At 43.6% G+C, this 13562-nt stretch overlaps 1 protein-coding gene across 1 annotated transcript in view; it reads right to left on the minus strand.

The window, feature by feature from the left end:
• LOC124716304 overlaps window positions 1-13562 on the minus strand; it is a 141181-nt gene that overhangs the window by 113229 nt on the left and 14390 nt on the right. Inside the window, exon 2 of the mRNA XM_047243163.1 lies at window positions 5404-5576. Coding sequence (XP_047099119.1) covers window positions 5404-5575 — 172 coding nt within the window. The 5' untranslated portion in view covers window position 5576. The remainder of the gene's footprint in view (window positions 1-5403; window positions 5577-13562) is intronic.

Below are 13562 nucleotides of genomic sequence, written 5' to 3' on the forward strand. Positions count from 1 at the left end.
ACGGTCCCAGTATTAAAGAGGCAGAGGTTGAGTTATGGGCATTAAAATCTCCCAAAAGTAGGAAAGGTTTAGGGAATTGGTCAATCAGTGCAGTTAATACATTCAGGGATACAGCACCACCTGGAGGAAGATATACATTGCAAAAAGTAAATTCCTGTATCGTCCTTATCCTGACAGCCACAGCTTCAAGAGGGGTTTGAAGGGGCACAGGATCACTACAGACTGAGAGTAGGACATAAACGCAAACTCCACGTGATACTCAATTACAGTCGCTACGGTTCCTGTAGTATCCCTTATAGCCGTGGAGGGCAGGGCTCTGCATTGCCGGGAACCAGGTACCCTGGAGGGCAATGCAGAAAGCAGGTGTAAAGCTTAACAGTTGTAGCTCAGCCACACGGTGGAAAAAATGCCGAAATTCCACTGAAGGATGATTTCATCGTGAGACTGGGAAGGCATCGCACATTCAATGAGGCAGTTTACACCTCCGAGTCACCTGCTGCCACTGACTTTTTACCTGAGCAGTCTATATCCATTGTGCCTGGGGGTCCGGCAAGATCCAGGTCCCCAGCAGACACCAGAATCTCCTCCTCATCTGCAGACGCAGAGCTTGTAGGCAGCGGTGGTGTGGGTGCCACCACAATTCCCTTGGTCTTGGGGATCTCCTTTTTGGATTTCTCTTGCTGCTCCTCGAGTTTCCCTGGTGAGGAGGACTTCACTGATTCTGTCTCCGGGACTGAGGATGTGTGTGAAGCCCTACGACCAGCTGTTTTTGGGCTCTTCAACCACTGGCGGGTGTCATCTTTCCCACTAACAGAAACCTGGGAAGGGAGTGACCCAAGGGACCCCTTCCAAGCGAGAGGAGTCTAAGAAGACTTACGCTTCTCCGGCGCAGAAGTGGGGACTGATATCCCCCGTGGTTGGGGGGGTGGGGGGGTGTTGCTCCCCAAGTAGCTGGTGCCCCTCCCACCATCAAGGGGGCAGGTGTAGTCTTCCGGCTCTGAGAGGCGACCTGGGTTGGCGGAGCTGATGGTGCCAGACTGTTGTAGCGGCGGCATAAGACGATGTCATACACACAGGATGAAGGCATTCAAATTTTCTCTTAGCCTCAGAGTAGGTCAGTCAGTCCAGGGTCTTGTACTCCATGATTTTTCTTTTTTCTGGAGAATCCTGCAGTCAGGCGAGCAAGGCAAATAGGGCTCTCCATAGCTGACACAGATGGGAGGCGGAGCACATGGAATATTGGGATGTGATGGGTGTGCGCAATCTCGACAGGTGACACTGGAAGTACAGTGTGAAGACATATGGCTGAACTTTCAGCATTTAAAGCACCACATTGGGGGAGGGATATAGGGCTTTATATCACAGCAGTAGACAATCACCTTGACCTTCTCGGGTTATGTATCACCGTCGAAGGCCAAGATGAAGGCACCTGTGGCAACCTGATGATCTCTCGGACCGCGGTGGACACACCGAAGGAAATGTACACCTTGCCGCTCTAAATTGGCGCGCAGCTCATCATCAGACTGCAAAAGAAGGTCCCTGTGAAATATGATACCCTGGACCATATTTAAGCTCATATGGGGCGTGATGGTTAGAGAAACATCCCCCAGCTTGTCACAAGTGAATAACGCCCGTGACTGGGCAGAGGATGCTGTTTTGATTAAGACTGACCCAGACCTCATTTTGGACAAGCCCTCCACCTCCCCAAACTTGTCCTCTAAATGCTCAACAAAAAAGCTGAGGCTTCACTGTCATGAAAGATTCTCCATCAGCTCTCGAACATACAAGGTACCGGGACAAATAATAGCCACTGCCATCCTTAGCCGGATGTCCCTCCTATGGTGTTGCCAGGGAGTGGAACGATTTGGGCTCTTACTTCCGTGCATTGAAATGAGCCATGATCGCTTAGAGACTGCTGGTGTTTGACCACCTGCCGGGAGTCCCAATGCCCCAGGGTGACGGGCATCTACTCCTCAGCATACGTGGGGAGTTAATGGTGCAGGCATCAGCAGAGCTATCCCTGTGTGATCAGGGGGCTACAGCCAACACGGTACACGGCGGCCCCACCACAACAGACTGCAACTGTGCTGGATATCAGGTGCAATCATGCAAACAAGTACATTATCATCATTAGTGTAGAAAACGATACTGCACAGTTGATGGAAAAATATGCACCCAGGAGGGTGACCTCACACAACAGTTGCAGAATGAGCAAAAGAGCAGATCCATTTCGACGAAGGATGGAAAAGGTCTCAGCGCATGATGGACAGGATGAACCATGTAAGGTGCCCTCCACAATTGGCTCGCTCTTCGGGAAAATTTTGAAAAATGGAAGTCAAGCCTTACAAGAGACCATCACATAAAGGCTGAAACGTGTGAGGCTCCTTTTTAGTCGTCTCATTCTACAGGCAGGAATACCTCGGGCCTATTCTAACCCCCGGACCCGCAGAGGGTCAGCTGACTGGGTATACAGTGCTACTGGTCACGGGAAGGAGCCTTGTGATGGTGTAGGAGGCCCGCTGAAGTACCATGCTATAAAACATAATCTTTCCAGACCAAATACAGCTGCGATTTAGAATGCTGAGGATTTTATGAGAGTCGTGAAATCTTACACATCCACAACCCTCACTTTTGTCCAAAGAGGAAATCTGAGAATTCCGTGAGCAGAAAGAAGAATGGTCCAAACAAACTACTCCTGTGAAAGGAATTCAAAAGACACATTTTTGGACTCAAAGTGATGGGTGAACTCATACTGTTCACACTTTAAAGAGCAAGAAAGAAGAAATTTCATGCGTTCGGCCTACACTTCAGAAACAGCAGGATAATATTCAGATTCACAACCTGAGAAGGGGAATGTTTGTGGCGTGTGTGTGTGTAACTATGACTGGTGCATTGCAGAGATTATATACACCAACTATGAGTTAAACGAAATTGTAGTGAACTTTATGCTACCACATGGACCAGCTGCTGGATATAGGTTTCCAGTGAAGGACAGCAACAACGCCATCAGTGCTCACTTCTTGTTCACAAAGTTTTGAAGATTGTGTAAGTGCTCCAGTTCCTATTGGTTTAACAGGATGGCATCACTCTATACCGAAGGAAGATACTGAAGCAGTGGAACGCACTTTTAGTTCACTGACTGGCTAATTTCAGTTCAAAACAAGAGTGCATAGAAGTTGTATAAACTGAAGCCTTTAAGTCTTTGGACCTTTCACATACATTTTGGAACCATTTAAAATACTTGAAAAATGAGTCTCTTACTCATCTTTCAAAACTGAAATTATGTTAAGTAAGGCTAGGTTTCGATTTTTATGAGCCTGTTATGTGATAACGTGATAATTAAACAGGTTTTAGGTATGGCAAAAACTTCAATTGTTTATAAAACCTGTTCAACCTAAAAGTGGAAGCTCTCATTTTCAGGGAATGTAGAACTATATGGTACTAATCAGCAGAAAAAGAATCAAAAATTTTCTGGATTGGCATTTTCGACAAAAAAATCCACATATTATAAAAAAGTTCAGAATGCCATAGTACAAGAACTCTGACAGATAAGTCCAAATGGAGGATTCCTTTGTAATCATAATTATCTTTCAAATAAAAGAAAAAACCAACAAAATATCTAGAACTGTTCCAGAGACACAGCATTTTAAAATTTTTTCCGAAATTCTATCTTCAAAATGGCTTGCGCAGTGTCATCTTTGGAGGGCTGATCTCTGAGCAGAAATTTTTTTGGAGAAAACAAAAAAATGTGTGTTCCTTACCTAGTCCTCCATTTTAATAAATGTTAAATTCAATAACTCCCCGAGACTATGCAGGTAAGATTTTTCCCTAGCCTGCCTGAACTGATATGGACTTTGCCAGCTGTGAACAACATTGCAGGACATGTTTCGAACTCAGTGTAAACAAATCTTAATACATAACTGCAAAGCCACTGAACAAATTATATTTGTATAATGCATGTTTGACCATCAGCTATTTTTATTTTAAGCCCCAATATAAAACAGTTTTAGTCAAAGACCATCTTCACGCATACCAAAAAATAAAGTAAAATAAAAAATTATTACATGTAGTGTACAGAAAATATTACAAATTCTGATCCAAGAAAGTGCAAAATATACATGAATACTTACAAGGTTGAAACAGTTTAAGCCACAAGATCACATCTGTCATTACTTAAATAATAGCCATGTCTCGTGTCGAGCATGTCATGAATTCCAGAATACAACACAGGACTTTTAGAAGCAAACATACTAATAACAAGTGTAAATAGAGCATTACTGAAGAGACAATCAGAAGTGTAGGTATTATACAACCCATGCATATGATAGTGGTAGTGGTGAGTAGCATACTTTACCCAATGCAAAATTTTAGCTAAAAGGCATTAGAGGCTGAGCTGTTAAGTAAATATTTTGGGAGGTAATGTGTTGTCAATAATCCTTAAAGCCAAATTTGGGCAGCAGATTGGTTATACTGTGGTTATTTACCCCCTTCCTTTCTTTATGGTGTATTAGTATTACTGACATACTAGGCCTCTAATTAAGCACTTTTAACAAAACTTTATTTACATATGATGTTTTTCTCTAAATGTAGCTGATATTTTACAGTAATTGTTCACTACTAAAACTTGGATGCATATGAATGCTGAGTGACATTTCAATCTATTTCTGAACACTGTATTTTAGCTTGTTTTTATGTTATGGACACTATTTTCATTACATTTATGATACAATTGACATTTGTTTATACACATTTCATTGAGTGCACGCAATGATTAAAATACTGTTTAACTTTAGGGTTCTATAATGCTTTTTACCTCGTCTAGTAAGATCGCTGTTATTCTATGTTTCGGGATAACAAGTTCATTTTCTGTTTACATATGTAACTATACCAGAGATGATCACCAAAGATAGTCCAGTCCTGTGCATTTAGCAAGAAATTTTGTCATTGAGGTATTTTCATACCATACGACAAAAATACTTTCTGAAGATCTTTGACCAACTCGTCAATATTTTGTACAATTATAATACTTATACTTCTGATCTCTTCAGTATTGCTCTGTTTATGCTTGTTATTGATATATTTGTTTCTAAAAACCCAGTATCGTATACTGGAGTTTGTGACATGCTCTACACATGAGACATGGCCCTTGTTCAAGTAATGACAGATGTGGTTATGTGGCTTAAACTGTCTTAAACCTGTAAGTATTCATTCCTCGGAACAGAATTTGTAACATTTCCTGTATACTACATGTAATTTCTAATATATATAGAATCTGTGAATATGGTATGTGACAAACTGCTCGATATTTGAGTTTAAAATAAACAACAGCTGGTGGTAAAACATGCATTTTATACATTACTTGACACAAAAATTAATATTACGGGACAAATAATATATACATACCTTGCATAAGAGCTACATTAAGTTTGACCGGTTTGTCCCAACTCTTATGTGAGGACTGAGCACCATTAGAATTTTCATCTGAGGAACTGGGTTTAACTTCTGGTTGCGAAGCAGGATATTTTGCTAGGTCTTGCAAACTTCTCATTTGTTGCGAAGCAGGTCCACAAGCCATCCTGATAAATAAATATGACAGAAATGAACATTATTATAAGTATCTATGACAGCTCTGTAAAATGTGTTAGCTCAGTGCTGTCAAGTATTTGTGACTGCTCTGAAAGACATATCTTAAAACTACTCTTGAGGATACAAGCATCACAACAACAGAGCCCTTACCATGTTTGGAAGAAATGTTGAGAAGCCAGTGACAAGTTACAGCTTATAGCTAGTGTATGAGCCACACTTACATCGTTCAATTGTAGCAACCTCATCAGAGAAATGCAGGTATCCATGTCCAACATACACGGACAGCTGTCAAATCACCCAAATATTTATACTAAAGGCTAGCATATTTGGCAACTCATTGGTTGTGTATTTTGTTGGTTTTAGCATCATCAATACGTTCCATATGAACAAAGTCTGTTTTCTCACCGTCATATCATTATGCAACATAAAATCTTCAAGATTGCAAGATATGAGCATCACAGTTTATGGAAATTAACTGATCTCTAGTCACACTCTGGAGTCTACCCAACACAATTGCTCATACACAGTTTTTATAGGTTGCTGATGCCTTAATGTAGATGACAGTTCAGGTGAACAGATCTATTGCTCTCTCAGATATTATTCTAATATTGTCCAGGCAATGACCTCTATTATACCGAATATTGTGGAAGACTTAAATCTGATTTGTTTCTGAAGAACACTTTCCTATTCACAAGCACCTAATCTATTTTTCTGCAAGCTTTGGCATTTAGCATAAATAAAAAGAAAAGATTCTAAACAAATGGCCTATATCTACTGAAAATTCACAAGCAATCAGGTGATTGCAAAAGGCACAAAATAATTACTAGCCCATTCTATATCCATTTACATATCCTGAAAAGGAATAACACCATTAATATTATTAATATTAATAAATTAACAATTAACTATGCCTCAAACTAATTTTAACACTGTGAGCCACGTGTTACACGTTAGTAAAAGGGTGGCACACAAATGTGTGTTCCTTGCCAAATGTGTGAAGAAATAGACCTGGAATTTTTAATGTGATGGCAACATACTTTCCTGAATGAGTCTTAATTATCTGTCACGGTCTTGTGAAGGCCTTTGTACACGTCAGGAACTGCACATTTTTTTCGGTGAACTTTATTGATTCTTTCATTAATTTCAATTTATTAAGCCCCCTGAATTAGCCATATTGAAGGTGAATCATGGAAGTGTCTCGAAGGATATTACTTCATTTGAGAAACTAGGCCAACACTCAGGCCAAATACTTTAAACGAATCAGCCTACTCTTCTTTTCCACGAAGCACTAGTAATCAAGAACAGGTATCAGCTTAGCCAAGAATTTGAAATGCATTATCCTGAGTAATCTGGACGCATTACGTCACTGTCAAAGTTGTCTCTGCTCTGAAAGTCCACTGTTAACCAACTGACCACTATCATTGACGAAGCATTCTAAAAATGTCATTTGTAGCTCATCTAATTCACTTGGGCTGGCTTCGCTACACAACAATTATTTAACCTGAAGGAACATCACCAACCAACCCAATTTTTTTAGCCGTTTTCATCTGTTGCAGGGAGAACTATCAGAAATTATGAACTGTTTGGTGGTGGTGGTGGTGTTGGGGTGAAGGATGTAGGAGGGATAAAAAGAGGGGAGGAATGCAAGGGTGAAGAAATGGTTGTACTGCAGTAGGATTTGCTTAACTCAAAAACAGTGTCGCCACCTATAATTGATTTTAATAACAGCAAAGATAGAGCTGATTTACTACTGCTGTAAAGACTTGCTGAAAAACTACTCATGCATACATCAAATTATCTGATACCAGATAAGAAATTACAACTCTTGCTGCTAGCTAGCAATTGTGTGTAGGCAAACATCTACAAGAAAAATAGGCTCACAGATACCATTAACACACACTGTGGAATTAAGCCTTCCCCAGGTGCCTAGCCACCAAACAGATATTCAAACAAGAAAGATGAGGCACAAACAATCAAGAACAGGTATCAGCTTAGCCAAGAATCTAAGATGCATTATCTCGAATAATCTGGAAAAATTAAGAGCACACTACTGTGCTCACAAATGTGGAATTTGTTGAGATTGTGCATTGGCATGAATGGCCTTGGCTGCTGTGTAGCACCACCTGCACAATCTGGCACTGACCCACGATTATCCTTTTCCTAAGTCAAACTGTTCAATTCCCATGTACCTTATTATGCTGCAAAATAATGCATTATACTAAAATACCTGGGAACTGAACAGGGTGACTTAGAAAAAGGCTAACTTTGGATCAGTGCCGGGCTGTGCAGGTGGTAACACACACAGCATTGACTACACTTTAATGGGGGGGGGGGGGGGGGGGGGGTGAAATGTAGGTTTGTAGATATATTAGCTGTGAAGGCACAAGAGCCACAAATATATGACAGAATTACTGCTATCGGAGAGACTCTGCCTACACTTTTTTGGGGGAGGTGTAAGATCTTCAACTGTAATAGAGATTCATTTTGATGAAATACAGTCAATTGTTGAACCACGTGACAGGCAATGTGACATGTACAGTAAGTTTTCTGCAAAAATATGCTATTTTGGCAGACTGCAGTTAAGTGTTACTGTTTTGAGAAGTAAAGAAAATGATGGATCTCTGTCACATACCAATGAAAATTTCATGTGGCAAAGAACACTCTATGGATGTTCATATGGTGTGGAAAGTGATACGAAAAAATTGAGACTGGTGAACTAAAACATAGTTTACTTGACCTATTTTTATATATAGTTTCATCACTAGATCATCATTAGTGAATGTTGTGCTGAACTGAGCTCTGAACCAACTGTGGAAGACTGTGGTACCTGTGATGGTTGTCGAAAAATTAATGAACTGCATTTAATTTTAATTTCATGAGTGTATGGAAATGTGTTGGACATGTTTATTTAGGGTGGGGAAGGGGCTGGTTATTTGCGTGCAAGTAGGAGCAAGTTTTTATTCTGAGTGTGTTCTTTTCTGTGTTATGTAACTATGGAACTGCCAACCTTGCCAAATGGGGATGATTGCTTGCTTCACCAATACAGATTGCTATGCCATAGGCACAACCACAATGGAGGAGTACCTGTGGATAAGCAAGTCTAATGTGTATTTCTTGAAATGGGGCAACAGCCTTTTCACGGGTTGCATGAGGGGGAGGGGGAGTGGGATGCAACAGACCGGATGACTGAAGTATCTGGTCTTGTAAAATTACACACGTCCTTGCTGTGCTGCTACAGGGAATAGTTGGCAAGGGAAAACTAAGCTGTTATTTTTCCCCAGAGCATGGAGCTCTACAGGTTAGAGAATTCGAATACAAACCATAGGATGAAGTTAGATATTGTGGAAATTAATGAAGTGCCGTGCCAGGAAGAACAGGGTTTCTGTACAGCTGAGTACCAAAAAATCAAAAGCAGTAATGCACGAGCAGGTCCAATAATGAATCAAAAAATAGGAATGCAGGTGAGCTATGATTAAAAGCGTAGTGAATGCATTATCATAGCCAACGTAGAAACGAAGCCAACACACACCACAGTAGTGGTTCAAGTTTATATGCCAACTAATTGTGCTGATGAAGAGATTGCAAGAATGTTTGATGAAATAATAGAAATTATTCATATAGTTCCATGATACAAAAATTTAACTATGATAGGAGATTTGAATCCAAAAGTAGGAAAAGGAAGAGATGGGAAAATAGTAAGACACTGACTGTGAGAAAGGATTGGTTGGTTTTGGGGTTTGATGGGTGCTAAACATCGAGGTCATCAGTCCCCTCTTCCAAACAGACATACTTGTAAAAGGCCTATACAGTAAAAGCGTAACCTCTGCACCCAGAGCGAAGGAACACCAATGGGTACAGAGCTAAAATGAACACTGCAGTAACACAAAATAGAGGACACTTAAAAGGAGCAGAGCAAATAGTTGACTAGAGTAAAACAGACTACAGTGGTTGATGGATCAGGTAAAATGTCAACCACGCAACTACAAACAAAGAACCTCCAGCTGGAAAGTGTTGACAGAGGTACCAACACAACTTGTTACCATAAAAGACACTATTTTGGTATCCATGTATCAATTAAAAGTCGCTGGAGTGGGTGTAGCCTGAGAAATCATGCGAGCGCCCACACTAGAGTGATAAAACCCAGCTGCACAGATAAAATGTAAAACTGAGTCAGCTATAGAGGCATCGTCACCTAGAATTAAAGGAAGTGCAGCTGGTAAATTAAAGGGCTGCTGCAAGGAGCCTAACAGGGGGCAGTCCATCAGAAGATGGATCACTGTCAGCACTGCATCACAGCGACACTTGGGCGGGTTCTCACAACGAAGGAGGTAGCTGTGGGTCAACCGTGTATGTCCACTTCGGAGACGGCAGAGAACAACTGAATCCCTACACGTGCCCCTCAAGGATGAGTTCCATACGGCCATGGACGACTTGACCATGCGGAGCTTATTTGGCGTGTTCAAGACAGGCCATTCAGGGCTCCAGACATCACGAACCTTGCGATGTAGGGCTGACGAGGAGGCCCCTTTCCATGAGACCAAGCTCCAGGGGTGACAAAGTGGTGGCCTGCTTGGCCAACCGATCGACACATTCGTTTCCTGGAATGCCGATGTGGACTGGGGTCCACACAAACGCCGCTGAACGACCACATTCGGTGAGAGCAAAATCATCATCTTGAATACCGCGAACCAAAGGGTTCCGAGAAAAACACTGGTCGAGTGCTTGCAATCCACTCAGGGAGTCACTGCATATGACAAATGACTCCCCAGGGCAGCAGGAAAGGTGAGCGAGTGCACAATAAAGAGCAACCAGCTAAGTAGTGAAAACACTGCTCCCACAAGGCAGAGAATGCTGCTCAACGTAGTTGCCGTGGATGAAAGCAAACCCAGTGCATCCATCGACCACAGAACTATCGGTGTAGACTACATCTGCATCAGGAAACGTGGCAAGAAGAGCCAGGAAATGTTGACGAAGACTGGCAGGTGGAACGGAGGACTTGTAGTCGCAGGACAAATCGAAGCAAAGCCGCAAGCGAGGGAGGGACCAAGGAGGGGTAGAAGAAGAGGGCCGGAAGGATGGAGGAAGGGGAAGGGACTCAAGTGACAAGAGAAGGGAACGAATGCGGACCGCGATCGGGAGACCCGACCTAGGCCGCAGTTGTGGGGAGGGGAGTGCAGAAGATGGAAAAAGGAGCCTGCGGTTTGGGTGGTCGGGCAAAGCGTGGACGCAGGCGATGTATGACGCAAGCAACTGTTGTCGGTGGAATCGCAGGGGAGGGATTCCAGCTTCTACAAGAAGGCTAGTCACCAGACTAGTGCGGAAGGCACCTGTCGCCAGTCTGACGCCACAATGGAGAATCGGGTCGAGGATCTGCAACGTTGAAGGTGCTGCTGAGTTGTACACCATGCTCCCGTAGTCGAGACGCGACTGGACTAATGCCTTATAGGGCTGTAGGAGGGTTGTACGTGCAACCCCCCAAATGGTGTGGCTGAAGCAGCGAAGGATGTTGAGGTGCCGCCAGCACTGTTGTTTAAGCTTGCGAAGATGAGGTGTCTAAGTAAGCTGAGCATCAAACAGCATGCCAAGAAAGCGATGCGTCTCCTCGATATGAAGGAGTTCATTGGCAAAGTAGAGCTCTGGATGGAGGAGGCTGAGAACTGAAAACCATGGTTCGATGCCCAAAAATGTGCCTTATGGGTAGTTCCCTGTAGCCGCCGTTCAGCGACACTGATGCTTGGGGAACTGTAATAAAGACAAAAGTCATCGGTATATAGAGAGGAACAGACCGATGAGCCCACCGCAACCGCAAGACCATTAATCGCCATCAAAAAGAGGGGAACACTGAGAACAGAGCCCTACGGGACACTGTTCTCCTGAGTATGAGCAGAGCTAAAATAAGTGCCAACTCTAACCTGAAAGGAGCGATGGGAGAGGAAATTCCGTATAAAAATCGGACGTGGACCCCGTAAGCCCAATTTGTGCAGCGTAGCAAGGATATGATGGCGCCAGGTGGTATCGTACGCCTTCCGAAGATCAAAGTAAACAGCAACTAGTTGTTCTCGCCGAGTAAAAGCTGTATGAATAGCCGACTCTAGCGAGGCTAAATTGTCGATCGATAGATCACTGAGCGGCCCTGATGGAAGCCCCCCTGTTGCTGGGCCAGGAGGCCCTGAGCTACGAGGATCCACATGAGCCGTCAACTCACCATCCGTTCCAGGAGTTTGCACATAACGTTGGTAAGGCTGATAGGGCGATGGCTATCAACCACCAACGAATCTGCACCAGGTTTCAGCACCGGGATGGTAACGCTATCCTGCCAACGAATTGGGAAAACGCCCTCCGTCCAGATGCAGTTAAACAGGGCGAGTAATTCACCCTGACAGTGCGCCGAGAGATGGTGAAGGTTGTGAATTCGGTCTGGACCTACAGAGGTATCGGGGCAAGCTGTAAGGGCCCTTTGGAACTCCCATTCAAAAACGGGGCATTGTACCATTCCCAATGGTGCGTGCGAAACGACAACTGCATAGCTCAGCCAGCTCTTTAATGGCGCAGAATTCTGCGCTGTAGCCTGCTGACATGGAAATACGAGCGAAGTACTCTGCCAGATGTTCAGCGATGGCAATTGGGTCAGTACAAAGTGTACCCCGAAGAGAAAGGCAAGGGACAGACGCATGAGAGCGAAAGCCAAAAATGCGCCGAACCCATGGAGACAGTCCTGTTTGCTCCGCCGGATTAACCGCCGAGCCCGGGCCCGCAGCTGTTTAAAGGCAACCAGATTCTCTAGGGAAGGATGACACCAGTGTCGTTGCAGGGCACGCCGGCGATCCTGGATAGCTTCTGCAATCTCTGGTGTCCACCAAGGGACTGACTTATGCCTACGGGTACTTGAAGAACAGGGGACAGTTGCCTCGGCAGCAGAAACAATGGCCATAGTGACCTCGTCCACTGCCAAATCAATGTCATCAGGAAGCGGAGCAATGGCCATAGTAGCTGAGGTGTAGGCTGCCCAATCAGCTCCACCAAGAGACCATCATGGCAGCTGGTCAGGGGGTTGGGATTGAAGAAGAGAAACCAGGATAGGAAAGTGGTGGCTACCACAGAGGTCATTGTGGACCCTCCAACTGAGGTATGTAAGAAGACCTGGGCTACTAAGAGAGAGGTCAATGGCCGAGTATGTGCCATGAGTCAAGCTAAAATATGTGGGAGCACCAGTGTTAAGAAGGCAAATGTCCTGCTGTGCCAAGAGAGCCTCAAGGTTCCTACCCTGGCCCTCTTAGCCACAAATAATCCAGAGCTAATAGAGAGCATCATGACATACAGGGATTAGTGATCACAAGGTCGTTGTAGCTAGGCTCAATACCTTTTCTTCCAAATCCACCAGAAACAAAGGCAAAATAATTTTATTTAAAAAAGCGGATAAAGTGCCACTAGAAGCCTTCCTAAGAGACAATCTCCATTCCTTCCGAACTGACTATGCAAATGTAGACGAGATGTGGCTCAAATTCAAAGATATAGTAGCAACAGCAATTGAGAGATTCATACCTCATAAATTGGTAAGAGATGGAACTAATCCCCCATGGTACACAAAACAGGTCCGAACGCTGTTGCAGAGGCAATGGAAAAAGCATGCGAAGTTCAGAAGAACGCGAAATCCCGAAGATTGGCTAAAATTTACAGACGCGCGAAATTTGGCACGGACTTCAATGCGAGATGCCTTTAATAGGTTCCACAACGAAACATTGTCTCGAAATTTGGTACAAAATCCGAAGAAATTCTGGTCGTACGTAAAGTACACAAGCGGCAAGACGCAGTCAATACCTTCGCTGCGCAGTGCCGATGGTACTGTTACCGACGACTGTGCCGCTAAAGCGGAGTTATTGAACGCAGTTTTCCGAAATTCCTTCACCAGGGAAGATGAATGGAATATTCCAGAATTTGAAACACGAACAGCTGCTAGCATGAGTTTCTTAGAAGTA

This window comes from Schistocerca piceifrons, chromosome 1 (assembly GCF_021461385.2).
Source record: "Schistocerca piceifrons isolate TAMUIC-IGC-003096 chromosome 1, iqSchPice1.1, whole genome shotgun sequence".
In the NCBI taxonomy this organism is placed as follows: Eukaryota; Metazoa; Arthropoda; class Insecta; order Orthoptera; family Acrididae; genus Schistocerca; species Schistocerca piceifrons.